This window comes from Peromyscus eremicus, chromosome 1, assembly GCF_949786415.1.
Source record: "Peromyscus eremicus chromosome 1, PerEre_H2_v1, whole genome shotgun sequence".
In the NCBI taxonomy this organism is placed as follows: Eukaryota; Metazoa; Chordata; class Mammalia; order Rodentia; family Cricetidae; genus Peromyscus; species Peromyscus eremicus.
The window spans coordinates 156,368,858-156,391,096 of record NC_081416.1 but is presented as its reverse complement, the minus strand read 5'-3'; the positions used below and the strand labels follow the sequence as shown (position 1 = coordinate 156,391,096).

General features: G+C 46.1%; 1 protein-coding gene and 1 long non-coding RNA gene across 2 annotated transcripts in view; one reads left to right on the top strand and one right to left on the bottom strand.

Moving 5' to 3' along the window:
* The window catches only part of Garre1 (granule associated Rac and RHOG effector 1), a 67,160-nt gene that overhangs the window by 5,994 nt on the left and 38,927 nt on the right, over nt 1-22,239 (bottom strand). Inside the window, exons 4-10 of the mRNA XM_059277511.1 lie at nt 18,475-18,615; nt 18,131-18,226; nt 17,855-18,016; nt 16,742-16,900; nt 14,122-14,219; nt 7,002-7,127; nt 2,625-3,634 (exon numbers count right to left, since the gene is read on the bottom strand). Of these exons, the coding sequence (XP_059133494.1) occupies nt 2,625-3,634; nt 7,002-7,127; nt 14,122-14,219; nt 16,742-16,900; nt 17,855-18,016; nt 18,131-18,226; nt 18,475-18,615 (1,792 nt within the window). The remainder of the gene's footprint in view (nt 1-2,624; nt 3,635-7,001; nt 7,128-14,121; nt 14,220-16,741; nt 16,901-17,854; nt 18,017-18,130; nt 18,227-18,474; nt 18,616-22,239) is intronic.
* LOC131920639 (uncharacterized) overlaps nt 19,660-22,239 on the top strand; it is a 4,920-nt gene continuing 2,340 nt past the window's right edge. The window contains exons 1-2 of the long non-coding RNA XR_009381737.1: nt 19,660-19,730; nt 19,808-19,937. This is a non-coding gene — a long non-coding RNA (uncharacterized LOC131920639). The remainder of the gene's footprint in view (nt 19,731-19,807; nt 19,938-22,239) is intronic.

The following is a 22,239-nucleotide window of genomic DNA, read 5'->3' as shown; positions in this document are numbered from 1 at the left end:
TTGTTGCTCTTGCAGAAGGCCTTGGTTCAATTCCCAACACCCACATGATGGCTCACAACCATCCATAATTCCCAGATGCTCATGTGCACATTCATATACATAAAAAATCTACACTGGACATGGTGGCTCATGCCTTTAATCCCAGCAATCAGAAGGCAGAGATAGGTGGATCTTAGTGAGTTCAAGGCCAGCCTGGTCTACAAAGTGAGTTTCAAACCAGCCAAGGCTACATATTGAGACCCTTCTCAAACCAAAACAAAAAATAAATCTAAAATTTATTTTAAAAAATTTGTGTGAGTACGAGACTGGAGCCATAGCTCATGGTTAAGAACATTGGTTGCTTTTGTAGAGGCCCTGGATTCGCGTCCAGGCACCCACATGCAGGTGGCTCATAGCTGTCTATAACTCTAGTTCCAGTGAACCGGAGGCCCTCTTCTGACTTGGGCAGGCACCAGGCATGCACACGGTGCACACCCATATATACAGGCAAACCATTCATACACATGAAAACTCGAAAGAATTTTTAATGTGTGTATGTGTGCATGCCCTGGTGGGCGTCTGGAAGCTAGCCAATGGCATTGGATCCTCAGGAGCTAGAGTTACAGAGGTGTAGAACTGCCAGACATGACTTTTAGAAACTAAACTCAGGTCTTCTGGAAGAGCAAAAGATGCTCATAACAGCTGAGCCATCTCTATGAACTGACTTAAAATTTCTGATGTCTTACTACTGTGAATTTGCAGTATTTAACAACTTAAGAGAATCACATGATTTTTGACCAACTACATCATGGAATTTAACAAAGCCACATAGTAGATTATTTTCTTGCGTGCCAGTAAGCAGACTTGTCTGTTCAGTGTAACAAAGACCAAATTTCAGAATGCATTAAGATACAGTTGAACACTCTGCACAGGACTGAACAGTGATGTGCAGGGCAGCAAAACAAACCAAACCCAAAGCAGAAGAGAGGCATTTGGAGACGTGCCAACAAGAAGGTAATAGGTGGGGCCAGGGATATGGTCCAGGTGTAGAGAGAGGGTCTGCCTAACATGCACGAGGACCTGGGCTGCCTCTCCAGAACAGAAGGAAAAACAAAAAACAAAAAACCCGAAAGATAGGAATACTAAATGAAATGTGAACCCACCTGCACACTGTGAACCTTCAGGTTGGCAGAGACTGTTAAGATGCCTGTTTGGGAGAAGGAAAGGACCAGTGCGAGGGAGGGACAAAAGAGGTAGCTGTGAGCAAAATGCTCAAGGACACACCTTTGAAAATGGCATAATGAGCCAAGTGGACAAAAAGAAAAACAAAAGAAATGTTAGTGTTGGCCAGGCAGTGTTGGCGAATGCCTTTAATCCTAGCATTTGGGAGACAGAGGCAGGCAGATCTCTGTGAGTTCGAGGCTAGTCTGGTCTACTACACAGAGAAATTCTGTCAGGAGGGGAGGGGAGGGGAGGGGAGGGGAGAGAGAGAGAGAGGAGAGAAGAGAGAGACAGGAGAGGAGAGAGAGGAGAGGAGAGAGAGGAGAGAGAGAAGAGAGAGAGAGAGAGAGAGAGAGAGAGAGAGAGAGAGAGAGAGAGAGAGAGGACAGAGGAGAGGAGAGGAGAGGAGAGGAGAGGAAAGGAGAGGAGAGGAGAGAGAGGGAGAGGGAGAGGGAGAGGGAGAGGGAGAGGGAGAGGGAGAGGGAGAGGGAGAGGGAGAGGGAGAGGGAGAGGGAGGGGAGAGGAAAGAAATGCTAGTATCTTTCATCAAATTTCATTTCTTTCTTTTTTTGATAGGTTCTCACTATAGCCCAGGATGGCCTCAACTCAGAGACCTGCCTCTGCCTCCCCAATGCTTGGATTAAAGGTGTACACCATCACACTTGCCTTAATTTCTCTTTTTAAAAATGTGTATTTGTTTCGCCTGCATGTATGTCTGTGCACATGCACACAGCACCCACTCAGACCAGAAGAGGAAGTGAACCCGGGTCCTCTGCAAGAGTAGCTGGTGCTCTTAACCACTAAGCCATCTTTCCAGCCCCAAGGTCCCAAACTGAAAACCTATCATGGCTACAGAGTAAATCTGAGGTCAACCTGGCAAATTAGTGAGACTCTGTTTCAAAATTTAAAAAATGAAAGACAGGCTGGGTATATGGCTCAGTGGTGGAGTGCTTGCTTACCATTTGAGAGGCCCTGGGTTCAATCCCCAGTACCAGAAAAAGTAAAAAATAAAATAAAAAAATAGGATTACAAAATCAGGGCTCTTGCCATGCAGTGGTGGTGAACCTTTAATCCCAGCACTCGGGAGGCAGAGGCAAGTGATTTCAAGGTGATCTCTGTGAATTCGAGGCCAGCCTGGTCTACAGAGTGAGTTCCACAGCAGCCAAGGCTACATGGGGCCTTATCTTCTCAGCCACCTCCCCAGTCTGCTTCTCGTTCTTGCTACATCTCCCTGCACTTGAGAGAAGACAGACAGAAGGTCCTAAAGGCAGCTAAGGGGGCAGGGGCGGTGCTTACTAGTAGAACACACTAGTACACACATGTACTGTACCTTCATAAGGCTTGTAGCGGATAAGCCTCTCAGATTTCATCAGTGACTGTGTTGTATCTTTAAATGGGGTGAGCAGTGGGAAGGCCTCACCTACCTGCAGGATCAAAAGGCAAAATCTCTCCCAGCATTCCAAAGACTCCATCACTTTGGTCACGGTTTGGCCAGGTGTTATTCCTAGGTCCCTGTGGCTTCTGTCCCAAAACTTCTGACATCATATTGTCCATATAGCTGCTCACCAGGCCCAAGCTGTACAAGTCAGAGCTGAGATCAGATATGCCAGGCCACTGACCAAGAGGAGACAGACCCGCTGCCATGGGCGGTGCTGGCTGCTGAGATGAGCCATGTACCCATTTCCCAGGTGCCCGAGGCTGGGGTGGAGTCTGCTGTGATCCAATGGGTTGGAGCAGGTGTTGGTAGTACTGGACCTGGGGCTGTTGTTGCTTTGGAGACTGCTGCTGAGGTGCCAGACCTTGCTGGGGTGCCAGAGGCGTGTGTGCTCCAGCCTGGGGTGGCCGTAGCGGAGGGGCCATTGGCAGTGATGGCTGCTGTGGTTGAATGGCTCCTGCCTTCTGTTCAGTCACCATGGCAGTGGCAGTAGAATTACGCCTTGTCACTAGTGGGGACCCCTGATGGGACTGGCCCATGGTAAAGCCTGAGAGAAAATCTATCACTTCCTGCATTTCCTGATCAGTGGGTAAGTTCATGCCCTTCTCATCCTTGCTATCATCCCCATGCAGGAAGTTCTCATGACTCTCCAGGAGAAAACCATTGACCATTGGATTACTGGAATTCTGAGCCGACTGGGAAGGGTCTGTAGTCCTAGGGAAGTTACCAATGTTCAAAATGCTCTGTAACCGTGTATCAATATTGCCTGGCATCTTGGCCTTCTCCTCTGAACACCCAGTTGTGAAGACGGTTTTGGAATAGTGTGTGCTGCTGGAGCTGGTGCATGACACCTTCTTGGTGAACCGAGATGTTAGTTTGGAGAAGGTCTTCTGCAGGCCTGAGGATTTGCTTCCATTTCCAGAGGGCAGGTCAGCCTGGTTCCCAAAATCACAAATGTCCCTTTGTAGCTGGATCTGTATACAGGGCAGAGCTTGTTCCCTATTTGAATAGGAGGAAAAGAAAAGAGGAAAGGACATCCCAAGTTGCAGAACGAAAGCCTTTTTTGGTGTGGACTACTAACTAGCACGATGATGTTTTAAGCCTCAGCACTACAAAGTGGGCAAGTGAGCTACAGGGAGACGGAGGAAAGAAGGGACAAGAACTTGCCTGACTTTGAGAAAAGGACCTTTCTGGTGGTGTCCTGGTTGATTTTTTTTTTTTTTTTTTAAATCAACCTGACATAAGCTAGTTATCTGGGAATTGGAACCTCCATTGACAGGCAATGCTATAGGTAAGACTGGGCATTTTCTTTTCTTTCCTTTTTCTTTTTAAAATTTATTTATGTATACAGTGTTCTGGCTGCATGTATGCCTGCAGGCCAGAAGAGGGCACCAGATCTCATTATAGATGGTTATAAGCCACCATGTGGTTGCTGGGAATTGAACTCAGGACCTTTGGAAGAACAGCCAGTGCTCTTAACCTCTGAGGCATCTCTCCAGCCCCCACGACTGGGCATTTTCTTTTCTTTTCCTTTTTTGGTTTTTTGAGACAGGGTTTCTCTGTGTAACCTTGGCTGTCCTGGCACTCACTCTGTAGACCAGGGTGGCCTCGAACTCACAGAGATCTGCCTGCCTCTGCCTCTTGAGTGCTGGAATTAAAGGCATGCGACACCATTGCCTGGCATGGGCATTTTCTTTCTTTCTTTCTTTTTTTTTTTTTTTTTAAGATTTATTTATTTATTATGTATATGGTGTTCTGTCTGCATGTATGCCTGCATGCCACAAGAGAGCACCAGATCTCATTATAGATGGTTATGAGACACTATATGGTGCTGGGAATTGAATTCAGGACCTCTGGAGGAGCAATCAGTGCTATTAACCGCTGAGCCAGCTCTTCAGCCCCACGTGAGAATTTTCTTGATTAATGATTGATGAGGCAGGGCCCAGCCCACTATGGGCAGTGCCACTCCAGGCATGTGGTCCTGGGATGTATAAGAAAACAGACTTTGCAAGCCATATAAAGCAAGCCAGTAAGCAGCATTCCTTCTCAGTCTCTGCTTACCTCCTGCCTCCAGGTTCCTGCCTTGGCTTCCACAGATGAAGGACTGTATAATCCGTGAACCAAATCAACCCTTTCCTCCCCTAGTTGCTTTTGGCCCTGGTCTTATCACAATAGAAGGTAAACTAGGGCAGGTGGGTACTGGGTTCATCTGCTTTATACATAAGTAAATGAATACCCAGTGTTTAACAGAAGGCTACACATAATGTGGTGTCTGCAGCTGGAGTGAAACTTACGTGTAGCATACAAGAGCAGGGCCTGGCTAGTATGGAGGTGCAACTGGCAGATTCGGCAGAAAAACAATGGACAAATGCAAACAGTAGGAGGTGGGGGAGGGGAGGGAGAAAGGTGTTAGGGTCCCTAAGTACTGATGCTGTTACTTCCAAGGATTTTTGAGTACTCTTTTTTCTTTTCTTTTTCCTTTTGGTTTTTCAAGACAGGGTCTTTCTGTGTAGCCCTGCCTGTCCTGGAACTCATTCTGTAGACCAGGCCAGGCTGGCCTCAAACTCAAGAGATCCTCCTGCCTCTGCCTCCTGACTGCAAGTTCTGGGATTAAAGGCGTGTGTGTGACGATGCCTGACCCAAGTACTCTCTCTACTGCAGGAGAATACTGTAGATAAATAGAACATGAGGCAGGGGAAAAGGCAGCTGATGGCTGCTATGACCCTTGACATTTCACTGAACTCATCATGTGTTAAGAGGAGAAAGCTGGGTGTGGTGGCTTGTATCCCTAGGAGTCACAGTAAGATGATTTCAAAAATTCAAGGCCAATTTGGACTACAGAGTAAATCTGAGGCCAGCCTGAAGTCCAAATGGAGTGTCAGGAGAGGAAGGGAAAAGAGATGAGAGAATGGCAAGAACGGGGGTCTGCACAGGGCACACCAAGACCAAGTTCTCAGCATAGAGATTTATCTCCTCCGAGAGACAGACAGGAGACAGAGGACGAGGGACAAGGGGAAAGGACAAGAACGGGGGAAGGGTATTTGCCCCTGAGGGACAAAGGACTGCCTCTGGATAGAGGAGACAGACCCACAGGCAATGGAGAGTTTATAAAGGGAAAGGAGAAACCCCGTTAGGATGAGTGGGTTTGTTTAGATTGGGCATGTGAATTAGGGTAGCCCAACGGGGACACTTTTTTTGGGTTTTTTTTTTTTTTTTTTGGTTTGTGGTTTTTCAAGACAGGGTTTCTCCCTGGCTGTCCTGGAACTCCTTTGTAGCCCAGGCTGGCCTTGAACTGGGAGATCCCCTGCCTCTGCCTCCCGAGTGCTGGGATTAAAGGTGGGTGCCCCCACCGTCTGGCCAAAAGGGGACTTTTTATTGCTGGATTTCAAAACTTTGGTAGCTGGACCTTGGTGATCAGTCTTAGGAACAAGTCTGGCATACGAAAGTGTCCAAAGGGACTAGACCGTGGTGGCCAGCTTTAGGGATGTAATCTAAAGTTACAAGGGAGAGGGAAGCGGGGAGGGCAAGGCCTGCCAGCGCCATGTTGCTGTGCTGGGCTGCTCCAGCCCTTCAGGCATGGCTGTACGTTTACGGTATCCACCAGTACTAACATGAACAACTCAGAGTGGAGCTTCTAACTTTTTGCCTCCTTCCAAGTACAAATAAGCTTCATGAAGGATACAAGTACATTTTCTAAACTTTTCTCTGCTTTTGTTTATGAGGATGGGAACTGGGTCAAAAGTTCTCTCTATGACCTTCCTTTCTGATTAAAAGAATGAAATGTTAACAGATTAAGAAATATGGGTAAAGGAGAAAGAATAAAGCTTTGCTCTTTTCTTGCATCTTTTCTACATGTTTGACCCATCTTGAAATAAAGTTATCAGAAAGTGCCCTTTCTTGTTTTTTTTGGAGGGTGGGGTGAGTGGGTAGGAATAGGGTTTGTCTGTGTGACAGCTCTGGCTGTCCTGAAACTTGCTTTGTACAACAGGCTGGTCTGGAACTCATAGAGATCCCCTTGCCTCTGCTTCCTGAGTGCTGGGTTTAAAACATATGCCACTACTGCCTGGCTTTCCTTTTTTGTTGTTGTTTTGTGTTTCAAGACAGGGTTTCTCTATGTGTAGCCTTGACTGTCCTGGAACTCACTCCAGAGACCAGGCTGGCCTCAAACTCCAGAGATCTACCTGCCTCACCTCAGTCTTTAATCCTCTGGGATTAAAGGTGAGTGGCACCACTGCCCGGCTCAGCTTTCTTTCTTATTCCCTTACCACATACTCTGTGGCATGAGCACACATGGATTGCTCCTGGCTGTGGATCTAAAATGCAAACCACATGTACAGCTACTTCAAGTGAGTGGAGGGACACCAACCTTCCCGCTCTCCAGCGGTTTAGGTCCAACACGGCTGTGTACAGCACATCCACCAGACCCAGGGTCTTCTCAGGATCCAGGCTTCTCTGCAGCAGGGACATTGTTGCAGGATCTTCCTTCAGGCACCTAGGTACAAACCAGGTCACATTAGTCTTGGCCATACTTCTCTGTAAAGGTGTTCAGAGAAAGCATTATAGAAAAGACAACAACTTACATAATTTTAGCATTAAAAAAAAACAAACAAAAAACAAACAAATAGGTGTGGTAGTGCACGCCTTTTAATCTCAGAAGACGGATGGCTGTGAGTTTAAGGCCAGCCTGGTATACATAGGATCTTCTAGGACAGCCAAGGCAACAGAGAGAAACTTCCCCTCCCCCACCAAAAACCCCCCATCCAACCTAGGGAGTACAGAGACAGTAAGCCTGACACTAAAACTCCTGTGCAAAAGGAGAGAAAACACTGGCACCACGGCTCTCTCAATGGGAGCATGCTCTAGTAGAGAGCACACTCAGACAAAATACAACACAAACAGAGCAGCAGAAAGCTAAACTTACCATTGTAGGAGGAAAACACTGTAAATCAAAATGTTCTTCAAAGCATCTAGTACACGTTTAACTAAAGAAAATCTTAGCTGAATTTGATTCATTTAACTCTCAGAATGTGAACATTAGCCTGAAACTAGGTATTATTTAACAGACTTCTCACAAAACCTATTTCCTACTTCATAAAATTTCTTGAATGCCACTGAGTAGACGCGTGCTCTCAACAGCAGCCAACCATCCGCACATGTCTGGGCTCTGCCTCCAGTTCCGACACCGACCTTCTAAACTCTGATCACTTCCAGAGTAACAAGGATGCTAGAAGTGGCATTTGTTCTAGCTTGGTCCCTGACACAGAGCTTTATCTATTTTATTTTATTATTATTTTTGTTTTGTTTTGTTTTGAGACAAGGTTTCTCTGTGTAGCCCTGGCTGTCCTGAAACTTGCTCTGTAGACCAGGCTGGCCTCGAACTCAGAGATCCATCTACCTCTGCCTCCTGAGTGCTGGGATTAAAGGCGTGCGCCACCACTGCCCGGTGACGCAGAGCTTTTAAATCACTTGGAATTTCCTAGGTGGTATGAGTGTTTTGGCAATGGAATAAAAGGGAGCACAGATGCTGGACACATATCTGTGACTGAGCTGTAACCCTAGCTCCAAACTGCCTTTCCTTCTATTGAGATTACCTGTTGATGGACTTCTGGGTAGCAGCAGGTTGAGGGATGATCACTTAGAAAGACCAGACCATCACTAGAAGCTCGGGAAGACCTTCAACACCATTTTGCTAACCTCTGGAGGCAGAGGGAGGAGCCCCAGAGAAAGTTATAATCAACCACACCTACATGATAAAAATCACTAAGATGGGAGAACTTCCACTCAAGGTGCTAGTAGGGGATATGCTTGGAGAGGATGGGGGCTTCATGCCCTTCCCATATAGCTTTCCCATGTACCCCTCCATTTGGCTATTCATCTGTCTCTGCTGAGGTATCCTTTATAATTACCCCATACTTGTATGCTCCTGAGTTCTAGGAGTCACTACAACAAATTATCAAACTTGAGGAAGAGATTAGGGGAACTCCCAATTACAGGAGATTGGTTAGAAAGGACAATAACATCCTGGGCTTGGGTATGAAGTGGGAAGCAGACTTGTGGGACTGAGCCATTAACCTACTGGGCTTTGTGTTAACTTTGGGTGGTTTGCATCAAATTCAAGTACAGGGACCACTGTCTGCAGAAAATCAGGAGAACTGTTTGGTGTGGGAAGTCCAGTGTTTGCTAAGTGTTGTGTGAATATGGGACTGTGTCTATAGGCCTCCATGGATTTCTCTGTCTAGTCTGTCTATCAGAAACAGGCAGGCTAATGTGGTTAGTTTTTATGTTTTGTTTTTTTTTAATTATTTTGTGTGTATGAGTGTTGCCTACATTTCTATGTACCATGTGCAATGCCTGGTGTCCATGGAGTTCAGAGAGGATATTGGAACTCCTGGAACTAGAGTTATACATGGTTATGAACCACTATGTGGGTGCTGGGAACAGAATCCTCTGTAAGAACAGGCAGTGCTTTTAACTGCTGAGCTACCACTCCAGCCTCCCCATACCCCAACCTCCATTTTAAACTTTTAAAATAAGAGTCTTGCTATGTGGGTGCTGGAGAGATGGCTCAACAGTTAAGAGCTCTTGCTGTCCTTTCAGAGGACCCAGGTTCAATTCTCAGCACCCACATGGCAGCTCACAACTGTAACTCCAGTTCCAGGGGGATCCAACACCTTCAGACAGACATGCATTCAATGCACATAAAATAAATGAATTATTATTTTTAAAAAGAGTCTTGCTATGTAACACAGGCTATCTTCAAATTTATATTCTTTCTACCTCAGCCTTCCAAGTGCTAGGATAACAAGTGTGGGCTACAACCCCTGGCTTAGATAGCGTCTTAGCAAACTCAGACACAGCCCAAGCCAAGGCCCTTTATCATCTCCAAATTACTCTCCCTCTCACTACAGCCTCAAGGGCGTCTGTCACCCTGGCCCTGAGGTCTCCCCCTGTTCTGACCAGGTTCGCCACACCTGAGGGCCTTTGCTCTGCTGCTGCCTTTGCCTGGACAGCTCTCAGAACAGCCATCTACCTCTTATCTCCACTGTCCACTAACTGCAGTCTCTCTTCAACAAGCCTCTTCTCAATTGGAGAGCTTCCTGCTCGAGAAACAGGCTTCCTGCCAGTTCCTGGGCATTTTGCAGCCCCTGAAAGCAGACAGCAGTACTCCCAACATGACTTGGCTAGGGAAGAAACTTAAGTATGAGGATAGAACTGGCCCACAAAGGAAGCCTGACGCTGGACTCCTAGGAGGACTTGTTTATCCAAACAGACCAGGATTTGGACACCCAATTCTCTGGTCTGCAACAACTGACTACCAGGACACGCCACCTGCTCCAGGTCCCTCAGCCCACTTCTGATTGAGTCTGGGCTTGGCACTGTGGTTTTACCAACTAAGAGATCATTTGTTGCTCAGATAAAAAAAACAACAACAACAAAAAAAAACCAACACTATAATTCCTAGTAATTTATTTTTCTGAGAAATTAACAAATTAAGTTTTAGTTATACATTATACAGCCTTGAAAGCTGACCAATAAAACACCTTTAAGACTGCCTAGGGTTTCCCCCATGATAGGGTTTCTCTGTGTGCCCTGACTGTCCTGGAACTAACTCTAGACCAGGCTGGCCTAAAACTCAGAGATTTGCCAGCTTCTGCCTCCTGAGTGCTGGGGTTAAAGGAGTGCTTCATCATAACTGGCTTTAGAATAAATTTTAAATTTACATTATTTATTTTGTGTATGTAGGTGTAGAGGTCAGAGGACAACTTTCAGGAGCTGGCTCTTCCCTTCTTCCATTGGGTCCTAGGGACTGAATGAGGCCGTCAGGATTAAGGTTATACAATGAGCTAGCTGTCTTGCTGGTCTCAGTTGTGTTTTTGTTATTACATTTATTTATTTATGTATTATGTGTACGAATACACGAGTACAAAGGGGCATGTGAGGACAATTTGTAGGAGCTGGTTCTCCCCTTCCACCATGTGGATCCCATACACTCAAGTTGTCAGGCTTGCTGGCAAGAGCATGCTGAGCCGTCTCACGGGCCTCGTTTTGTTTCTTCTGTTAGAGGCTCATGCAGCCCAGGCAGGCCTTAAACTTGCTATACAACTGCCTTCAATTCCTGGTCCTCCTGCCTCTGATTCCTAAGTACTCAGATTAACTTTTAAAAATCAACTTTCATACAAAATAATGTATTTCTTGTAAGATTTATTTTATTTATTATTATTATTATTATTACTTGTGGTAAGATCTCATTACATAATTCTGGCTGGCCTCAACTTGCTATGTAGACCAGGCTGACCTCAAACTCACAGCGTCCTCCTGTGCCTACCCCGAGTGCTAAGATTAAAGGTGTGAACCACTACACCTGGCTTTATTATTTTTAATTATGAATATGTGTGTGAGTCTATGCAGGTGACTGCCAGTTTCTAAGGAGGTCAAAGGCATTAAATCCTCTGGAACTAGAATTATAATGGCTGTGAACTACTCAATGTGGATGCTGGGAACTGAACTCAGGTTCTCTGCAGTGAGTGGTTTTAATAGCTGAGCCATTTTACCAGCCATGTTTCATGAAAACAAAGTTCTCTATTTCTTACCAGTGTGTATGTGTTCATGTGTGCCATGGCACTCACGTGGAGGTGAACAACCTTGGAGTTGGTTCTCGGTCACGTTTACATGGGTTCAGGGATCAGAGTCAGGCCTTCACCCTTGCTCATTAGGCACTCTACCCACTGATCTAATTTGCTGGCCATGTTTCATCAGGACACTTCATCCACTCTACTCCTATCACTGCATTTTCCCCCACTCTATTTGCCTCCTTAACTCCCCATCCTCGTCATCCTAATAGTCATTCTCCTGCTGTTCTGTCCTGTATCGGTATGTGTGGAGAATATAATGTATAGTATATAGTATATAATATAATATAGAAATATCTGTGTGTGAGAGAGACAGACACAGAAGAGGTATGTTGTTTACATAGCCCGTAATGGCTTCAATGTGGCGATCCTTCTGTCAGCCTCCTCAGTGACAGGAAGACAGGTGTGTACCATTATGACTGGCTGAATAAATTCTTGACTCGTTTGCTGACAATCATTTTCCCAAGAATGAAGTAACGTGGTCTTGCTTCATTCAGCCTTTCCAATAAGCATAGACTTGAATAGGCCAAACATCTCTAACTTGAAATGCTCAAAATCCAAATAAAAAATGCTAGCAAAGACAAAAGAAGTGGGAAATTCCACAACTGATCTCAAGTGCAAGGCCACAGTAAAAATTCAGGAGAACTACAAACACTGCATGAGGCCAGCACTGGCCTAGAGGGGACAGCTATCTGAGACCCCGAGAGTTCTGGGCTTAGACTTCAGTCTCATTCTCACACCCCTCATCCTATCCACATGCAAACACTTTAAAAACAAACCACACCACACGACAGTTGGGGTCTGAAATACTTCGTATTTCATTTCATAGACGAGACTCTTGATCTTAGCTTCCAAGAGAAAAAACAAACCCCAACCAAAAACACCTTATTATTTTCATCATTACCAAAAACAGACAGCAGAGGGAGCCCTTGCAAGGAGTCACGGCCTACAAGGCCACTTCAGGAGGTACAGCGAATGAATTACCACTGTTTTGGTAGAAAACACTGTTTTGGTAAAAACACTAGTTTAGCAGTAGCTGTTTACATTCACCCAACTATATAAAAGTTTTATCTGTTTTTCTCAAAATGAGAATCCTTATAAAATTTAATATTTTTCAATGAGCTAGGCATGGTGCCATACATAGGTAATCCTACTTCAGGAGGTAGAGGCAAGAGGCTTAGGAGTTCAAAGTCATTCTCAGATACATAGTGAGTTTCAGGCCGTCCTATGTTACATAAGAACCTGTCTAAAAAAAAAAAAAAAAAAAAAGAAAAAGAAAAACTTTTTTTTTTCTTTTTTCTGGAGCTGAGGACCGAACCCAGGGCCTTGCGCTTGCTAGGCAAGTGCTCTACCACTGAGCTAAATTCCCAACCCCAAAAAAACTTTTAAAAATGAGAATTTGAATTGGAAATTTTAATTAGGAATTCAGAAATTGCAAACTCTTACAGAAAACTGAGCCTTTGAAGTTACTGTTCCATAAGAATAAGGGTTTCCTAAGGGCTGGTTAAGAGCACTTGTTGCTCTTGTGGAGGACCCAGGTTCAGTTCCAGGCACCCGTACAACAGCTCTCTAACCAGCTAATCATTCTTCCTTCCTTTATCTAGTTATTTGTTTGTTTATTCAATCTGAGAGGGTGTCTCTCGTATTCTGGGCTGGTCTAAACTTCTTTTGTAGTGGAGGACAACCTTGTAGCTGAGGATGCCCTTGAACTTCTGATCCTCCTGCTTCCACCTCCTGGGTGCTAGGATTACAGGTGTGCACTACCAAGCTCAGTTTTATGGGATGCTGGGGACCAAACCCAGGGTCATGCATTCTGGGCCAGCACTCTACAACTGAGCTACATCCCAGCACAACAGTGGTCACTCATGTGCACATATCAAGGACAAACCCCTAGAGATGCAATGTGGAACAGCCTAGGGCATGCCCTCAGCTTCAGATACTCCATAAACTTTTCTCCAAAAAAAAAAAAAAAGTCTGTGTGATATTCAATCCAACAACCTCTTGGCCTGTTTCTGCAGTCTAGCTTAAACCAGTACTTCCTCAGTATTTCTTACTGTTATTCTAAGTCAATCTACTATTTTTGGACAAAATGCATCTATGATCGTCTCCCTCAGTTGCTGTGATCACTGAGTGAGGCTGTGCATTTTCTGTATTTCCTTGTGCATAGTGCCTTCTTTTATGGCTTATGGGATCATATTGCTGGCCTGCTTCCTTACTTGTTTATAGGACCATATTTTCCTCAAAAAACAGACTATGAATAACCCTTTATCTTTTGAAGGGTACTAAAAAGGGCCTTACCTGTCCCCAGACTTACAGTGACACTTGGCATATAATGGTATGAGTTCAAGGTCACCAGGGCTGTGACTGGAACAGCCAGAGTGAAGAAGGAACTCTACAGTTTCTACTAGGCTTTGGAAAAAGAATGGTGTCTAGTGGGTAGCCAGAAGACACTGTGGCTCATTATGGTCAGGTTCCACAGCAGCAAAAGATACCCAGCCTTCAGACTTTTAGTCTTCTGTTAATAAAAGTCAAATTGGGCCAGGCAGCAGTGGCACATGCCTTTAGTCCCAGTACTCAGCCTGGTCTACGAAGAGCGTTCCAGGACACCCAGGGCTGTTACACAGAGAAACCCTATCACAAGAAACCAAAATAAATAAATAAAATAAAAATAAGCCCGGCGGTGGTGGTCCACGCCTTTAATCCCAGCACTCGGGAGGCAGAGGCAGGCGGATCTTTTTGAGTTCGAGGCCAGCCTGGTCTACAGAGCGAGATCCAGGAGAGGCACAAAGCTACACAGAGAAACCCTGTCTCGAAAAACCAAAAATAAATAAAATAAAATAAAAATAATCAAATTACCATGTGGATGGAACTTGAACCACAATTCTGGAGCCTTCTAGACTGATCTGGGGTGCGTAGGCTTCTTTATTTTCAATCTGTGCTGTGTCGACAACCACCTGGGAAAGAAACAAAGGTAAGCACCAGGTTCAGAGAGCTTCCAGTATCAGACATCCCAGTACGTACCCGTGTCAGACGCTCAGTGACCAGCAGAACTGTCTACCGCACATCTGTACTGAGACCAGTGAGGTCCGAGAGACAACAGCAAGTAACGGTGTCTGAACACACAGAAACCAAATTCTGACTCTGAGGTCCACTCAACTGCAGCTGTTAGAATTACAAATCCCTCCAGATGAGTGGGTTGTATATGCCTGTCATCCCAACCCTTTGAGGTCAGCCTGTGCAGTATGAGAACTTGTCTCAAAAAGAAGAGATCAATGGGGCTGGAGAGCAGGCTCAGACGTTGGGAGTACTCCCTGCTCTTCCAGAAGTTCTGAGACCCAGCACCCACCTCAAGCCGCTCACTGTCTCCTCAACTCCAGCTCCAGCAGGTCCAAAGGCCTCTTTTGGCCTCCACATTCACACACACACTCTTAACTTAAAAATAAAGTCTTAAAATAAATGTTTAACTGGAAGAGAGAAATGAAGGAAAGGACTGGAAAAGGAAGAGAAAGAGAGGGAGGATGGACTGCGCATCCTTTATTTTAGTAGTTTTAAATTTTTATATAATTGAAAAAAAAATTTCGGAAGTTGACCCAAGCTGGGCCTGGTGATACAGGCCTATAATCTAAGGTACTTGCAAGGCTGAGGCTGCAGCTCACTAGCAGAAAACTACAGCTCCATTTTAGAAGGGTCAAGCTACTCATAGGTACTCCTTAGGATTCCAAACACAGCGTCTAGTGTTGATTTCCACCGCTATCAACAGGCTCTCACAGCTGGACCTTGGGAAACATTTCCTGTCCAAGGAACAGCCTTTGTGGGCCCTGACAGGTGTTTCCTCTCTCCCCCCACTCCTATGACGACGGTCCTAAAGGCTCTTTGTCAGCTACACAAAGGAGCCCTGCCATCAGTGGGTTCTGAGTAGGACTAGACTTCCCCTTTAGCTTACAGTGTTTTCCCAAAACAGCCTTCTCCTAATGTTCACTGTGTTGCCAGAGCCCCAGCTTTGGCTAGAGGGTCTTTGAGAATATGGCTCAGCCTCTCCTGTCTAGGTTAGTAGGGTGACTCCTGTTTCTTGCTCTTCTTCCTACACAGATCTTCAAGTGAATGGAGCCCAGCTCTGTGAGCAGGTCCCCCTTCCATCACAAGACAGCACTGCCCTCAACGAGGCCGCCTAAGACCGACCTGCATCAAACAGGGACAAGCACCATTCCAAGCTCTCCTTTCATGACTAACAGAAATTAGACTAAAAGGAGTACTTACATTTGTTTGTTTGTTTGTTTGTTTGTTGAGACAGGGTGTCATTCTGTAGCCCTAGCTAGCTAGCCTGGAACTCTCTCTGTAGACCAGGCTGGCCTCAAACACCTCCAGAGTGCTGTGTGTGTATGCTGTGCTCAGCAAGTTCTTTCATTTCTGAACTCTCACCCCACAATGCTCAATCTTTCAAAAGGAGCCATGACTACAAGGTGGAATCAAGCAAGTGCAAGCTCCATGGGTGGATGTGCCAGACAAAAAAACTAAGAGTGATTACAGATGCTGAGCTCTGGACCCCACCCAGTGTTTCTTTTGTTTTTTGTTTTCTTTTCCTTCTTCTCTGACAGGTAAAAAGATTAAACCACCAGGCTGTGGTGGCGCACACCTTTAATTCCAGCACTCGGAAGGCAGAGGCAGGCGGATCTCTGTGAGTTCAAGGCCAGCCTGGTCTACAAAGCGAGTTCCAGGAAAGGCACAAAGCTACACAGAGAAACCTTGTCTTGAAAGAAACCAAAAAATAAATAAATAAATAAATAAAATAAATTAAACCACTGTTTTGAAGTGGATACTGTCATTTTTTTTGTTCAAAAGGCAATGGGCAGAGAGGGAGGGTAGGAAATGATTAGGTTGGGGGTCCCGCTGATACCAGCACCAGTCACAAGTAGACTCTTGGAGGTGAAAGTCGGGCTGCCATGGACAGATGAGAGTGGACCACATGAAGGCAGAGAGAACAGGCTGAGTGCAGAGGCCACCAGCCTGGCTCCAGTGTGGCTGCAGAGCGGTGAAGGCCCGCCCAAGCAGTACTAATGCACTTGTTTCCTTAAGATGAGGAAAGCCTGCAACAGCACCATTCTGCAACTAGAGTCCCAGCAAATACAGGTTATCAATGTGTTAAAAATAAACAGGTGGTGGTGGTGGTGGTGGTGGTTGCACACGCCTTTAATCCCAGAGTGACAGGCAGAGGCAGGTGGATCTCTGTGAGTTCAAGGCCAGCCTGGTCTAAAGAATGAGTTCTAGGATAGCCAGGGCTACACAGAAAAACCCTGTCTCAAAACAAAACAAAAAAACACACAAACAAACCACAAAACTTTTGGTTTTGTAGGGAGAGCAGGGTCTTCCTATGTCCCTCGGGCTGGCCTCACGCTCCTCCTTTGCCTCAGCCTCCTGAATGCGGTGTATCTGCACATATGCCACCCCACAAGCTTCTCTTGTCCCTTCACACACTCACCAGTCCCGCCTGGCCAAACAGCAGCTGCACAGCAGTCTTACAGGCGCCCCGCCACGTGGACGGGCACACCTGGTTCAGTACTTCTGTCACAGGAAGATCATCCCGAGGTGTGATTCCATTGTAGCAGCCTGCTTCCTTGATGAGCTGTAACATGGTATGCTACAGATTGACAGAGAGGGGAGAGTGCACATCTCAAGACATTGGCAAGACTCCAAAACCTGTAGGAGTGCATTTATACAACCATCCTCCAGAGAAGCATTCTGACAACACCCAGATCATGCCAGGTGAAAAAAACAAAAAATAGATTTTGCAGGCAGGGTCTCACTGTGTGTCCCTGATGGGCCTAGAACTCTCTATGAAGACCAGGCTGGCCTCAAACTCAAGAGAGCTACCTTTCTCTGCCTCCCTGAGTGGTAGAGTTACAGGTATGTGCCACCAAGCCTGGCCCAACCTCAACTTTTTTTAAACAACAACAAAGTCAGTGTAGAGAGGCTCTGGAACAGACCAAATGAGCCCAAGCTCCAGCTCTCCTAATTGCTAGGCATGTTACTTTGGTCTCAGTTCCTCTGTCACATGGGGACAGGTGGAATAGCCATGCCTCCATGAGACACGAATTCAATAAAACAATGCATGCAAAGCACTTTGCTGTAACTCCTGCACCAACGATGCTTCACAAATGACTATTATCATTGTACTACGATTTCTGTTACTTAACTCTCAAAAACGCACCAGCAAACATTAATCAACAGTAGTTCATGGTGTACTCTCAAACTCTGTTAAACATCTGAACAAACGTTTGTTATTTGAATTATTCATTTAAATTACTAATAAAACTTTCTTAGCAAATGTCTTATTATGTTACCCCAGGGCTGGGTGTGACTTAGTGTTTGTTATGCATGTGTGAGGCCCTGGGTTCAACCCCTAGCACCACACACACACAAGTGAGACATCACAGGCTGCATTTAACCATCACTGTACTCAGAAAGCCTCCTTCCTTGATCTCCACTGTGTTTTGTAATCTACATTCTTCAAAAGCCCTCAAGTTTCCCAAAACAGTTCTCTTTCCAAGTTCACGCTCAGGTGCTGGAACCCAGGGAGTCCAGGGAAAGCTACCGTCTTAAGCTTCAGATTGTCAGCAGCCGACTCATTAAAGGAGACCCCCTTCAGGAAGTGCGGTCCTATCTGCACAGGGACGATGGGAAGCTCACACTGCATGGGCTGTGGGGGTGTCTGCCTTCGCCCCGTCTGCTGAGCTTCCGCCTCGCTGCAGCAGCCCTAGAAAGGGTTTGGAGAGGAGAGCGGAGGTGACCCACAGCTCACACGGCAAAGCATTTGGTTACCACAGGACTGAGTAGACAATTCCCAGAGCCACCAGAGAGAAAAGTGTACCTGCAAACTTGCTTCAATGGCCTTCGGGTTCAGGTGGAAGCCAGCTTTCATTGCATATTCACAGTGGCCTAAGCTTTCCAATGCTATTTTATATGCCTGCAAGAATCAGGGTTAATGCAGCAGATTAGAATACGATCAAGTCCAACAAAAACAGGAACTTAAAATTTCTACAGTTGTGGAAGGAGTTAGGGAAGGATAGGTGGGTGAATATGACCATAACACACTACATGCATACATGAAATTCTCAAAGAATAAAAATATATGTTCAAAATTTTCTAGTTATTATTTTGTTGTCTTTTTAAGCAGTCATTTCTCTATGCATCTGCCAGTATTGAAACACTTACCTGCAAAGCACTGTCAATTTTCATGTTCAGCTCTTTGAGCTGGTGCTCAGGAATTGCTGCACTTTGAGAACAAAAGAGTTGTTGGACTTCGATTCCTGCCAGGCGTCCATCACAGCCTCTCTCTCTTAATCTAGATGTTGCCTATGACATAAACAGTAACCAGTAGGTAAAGAAGGGCACTACAGTTGCTAGCAAAATTCAAACAGTACCACCAGCAACAAATCCTACACCATAAATGAAGTATGTAAGCTGGATATACACCTGGAGTTCTGGACTGTTCACACTACAAAGTCAGTAGTCTGAAACTTTGCAGGCTTACTGGTTTGTTTTTTTATTTAACTTTATTTTACGTGCATTGGTGTGAGGGTGTCAGATTCCCTAGAACTGGAGTTACAGACAATTGTGAGTTGCCATGTGGGTGCTGGGAACCGAACTTGGGTCCTCTGGAAGAGCGGCCAGTGCTCTTTAATGGCTGAGCCATCTCTCCAGCCCCATTTTGGTCTTTTTTGTTATTTTGTCTTTTTTTTTTTCCCCAGAGCTGAGGACCGAACCCAGGGCCTTGCACTTGCTAGGCAAGTGCTCTATCACTGAGCTAAATCCCCAACCCCTTACTGGTCTTTTTGGAGACAGTCTTGCCATGTAACCCAGGGTGGCTTCGGGGTGGCTTCAAGCTTACAACTGGCAGTCTCAGCCTTCTGAGTGATGGGATTATAAGCCTGTGCCACCATGCCTGGCCAAATAACATTACTAGGAGTTAGTCTCTGCTCTTCTAGGTCAGGATAGGAATATTAACATTTACAAACCCCACAGAACTACAGGGAAGGAAATTAGCAGCTTCAACGCTGTCAAGTTCAAGGCTTTCAGTTTCATAAGTCATGTGTACACACCAGCCTGTAGACTAACCCAGCCCTGAAACCTAATAGTCTTCAGATTTAAACCATTTGACTCTTCCTAAGAATCTTCCAGTGAAATGTTTAGCCTCCGGGGGTTGTGCTAGCTGCTGAAAGACACCAGCCCTGATCCTAGAACATAAAGCCTGGTCCTTGCCTTCCTGGAGATGATGGCCTCGCCAACCAAAAAGGTAAACAATGAGAACTGTAGGAGGGGGCACAGCAGGCACTGAACCCACGTGGTGTGGAGAGGCCATCTTCAGGAATTCTGGAATCCCAGGATTCTAAGGCGGAAGCAAAGGATTACAAGTTCCAGACCAAACTGGGCTACAAAACAAGAGCCTGTCTCAGAAAACGACAATTTAGGTAGGGAGTTGGGACTGCGTGTGCTTGGGGTAGGGCGAGGGTATGTCAAGGCACTAATAATTCCTAATATCCACCAGGGATCCAAAACACTCCAAGGAACTCTATAAAGCAGAACGATAAGGCAGGACTCAGTGTGCCAGAGTGAGGTGTCCATATCTGACCCTAACAACATGAAAAGCAAAGATGTCCGACTTAAAAATCAGAAAGGTAAGGCAGAAATGGGAGAAAACAGTTCAGAAAAGTATGACCCACCCTCCCAAAACTAGGTATTGGGGGGGGCGCGCAAAAGAGGGGACAGCCCTAAGAGTATCTGGAGGGAGACTGCAGGGCTCTCCTAAGGATCTGACTGGGTGCAGACACGATGGGAACACTGAAAGGTGTCTCCGGTCTCGGATGCACAGCCTAGTGTCAGACGGCACCACTGACCAGCGTGAGGATGGTATAGAGAGAAACATGGTGAGAAGCCAGAACCGAGCCCACCTGTTGAACTTAAGATAGGCAGCTGTTTAATTCAGGGCCCTGGATGCCATGGAAAGTGGGTTGACCAAATACATTTGAAGCATCCCTCTGCAGAGGAGTGGTCTAAGTCCCAACACTGGGTAGAGACCCCCAGGGAAAAGAAACCTAACACTGACCCATGAGAAACTCACCCTCAGAAGCTGTACTGAAGAGAGGCCAGCAAAGCAGATGAAGGAAGGGCAGCTGAGAGCAAACAAAGAAGGCAACCTTCTCCTGAACGTTAACTCCAAATGCTCCATGTATTTATTTAGTGTGTGTCTAGGACTGGGCACACGTGTGCCACACTGTGTATGTAGAGACCCGAGGGCAACTTCTTGGGCATGGGCTCTTTCCTTTGACACTGCATTCTAAGGGACAGAACTTATGCTCTCAGGTTTCTGTGGCAACTGCTTCTACCTGCTGTGCCATCTCACTAATAACAAAAAACACGTTTTATGTGCTTACAGTACTTCATGATTTATGTGGTTGAGAAGAAACCAGAGAATATATGGTTTTCAGAGTGAATGAGAAAGGGAGGAAAAGACAACTCCTCCAAAAAGTTGGGCTGTCAAAGGGGTAGAGAAACAGGTAGGCTTTTGTGTTGGAAGCACATTAGTGTTGAGAGAAAACTTTGGGTCCCACGGCAGAAGCCAGGTCCTTGAGAACAGGGCACCTCCTCTGTTGTCATGAAAGGGAAGGAAAAGAGATGGAGGTGAGCTGGAGGAGCGGTACTGTTCTGGCCATGCAAGAAGAAAGACTGCATCAGGGTTCCATTTTCACGGTGCAGTGTGGCTAAGGGGCACCAGCAGGAAGCAGTAGACAGAGGCCAAGGACACACGGAAGCAGGCAGGGAGATCAGTGAGGTGGCGCTGAGGTTTTAGGATGTAAAGGGAATATTCAGGAGGCTGGAGCCCAGACGCTCTAACAACAGAAGGCTGTGAAGCCAGATGAGAGACAAAGGTCTGAACCCACATCAGCAGTGGAGAGAGAGAGAGAGAGACACCAGCAGTGGAGAGAGAGAGAGACACCAGCAGTGGAGAGAGAGACACCAGCAGTGGAGAGAGAGACACCAGCAGTGGAGAGAGAGACACCAGCAGTGGAGAGAGAGAGAGAGAGACACCAGCAGTGGAGAGAGAGAGAGAGAGAGAGAGAGAGAGAGAGAGAGAGAGAGAGAGAGAGAGAGAGACCAGCAGTGGGGAGAGAGAGAGAGAGAGAGAGCAGCAGTGGAGAGAGAGAGAGACACCAGCAGTGGAGAGAGAGAGAGAGAGAGAGACACTAGCAGTGGAGAGAGACACCAGCAGTGGAGAGAGAGCTGGCACTGAGGGTCCCCCTGGGAAAGCCTGTGACATGACTGAGGAAGTCAAACAAGAGCAGGAAAGAGCAGATGACGGCACACCAAGTATCACAACATCAGAACGGCACAGTGCTACGAAACAGCCCGGTGTGACTCAATGGAAGACAGAAGATCAGTTCAGTTCGGTTTGGTCTTGAGACAGGGTACCCTCACATACCCCAAGATGGCCTTGAACTCACAATGTAAGCAAGGATGACCTCGAGGTCCTAATCCTGCTTCAGCTCCCAAGTGCTGTGATACAGGTGTTTGCCACCATGCCTGGCTACAGGTCCTGTAAGATCCTTTAACAAGCCAGGCAATGGTGGCAAATACCTTTAATCCTAGCACTCGGGAGGCAGAGGCAGGCGGATCTCTGTGAGTTCAAGGCCAGCCTGGTCTACAGAGCGAGTTCCAGGACAGCCAGGGCTACCCTGTCTTGAAAAACTAGAAAGAAAAAAAAGATCCTATAACAAAATGTAGTACACTGCAACTTAACTGTGGGGTGATCCAAATGAGACATCATTTAAGAAATCAACATACTTACTATTCCTTAACCGTAAGTGACCTTGTATTCTACAAAACAGAACAGTGACTTTGAGGGTTTGCTTTTCCTTTCTCTCACTGGAAAAAGGGGTGTCAGCATGAAAGAGAACCACTGAAATGTAGCAGGAAAGGAGC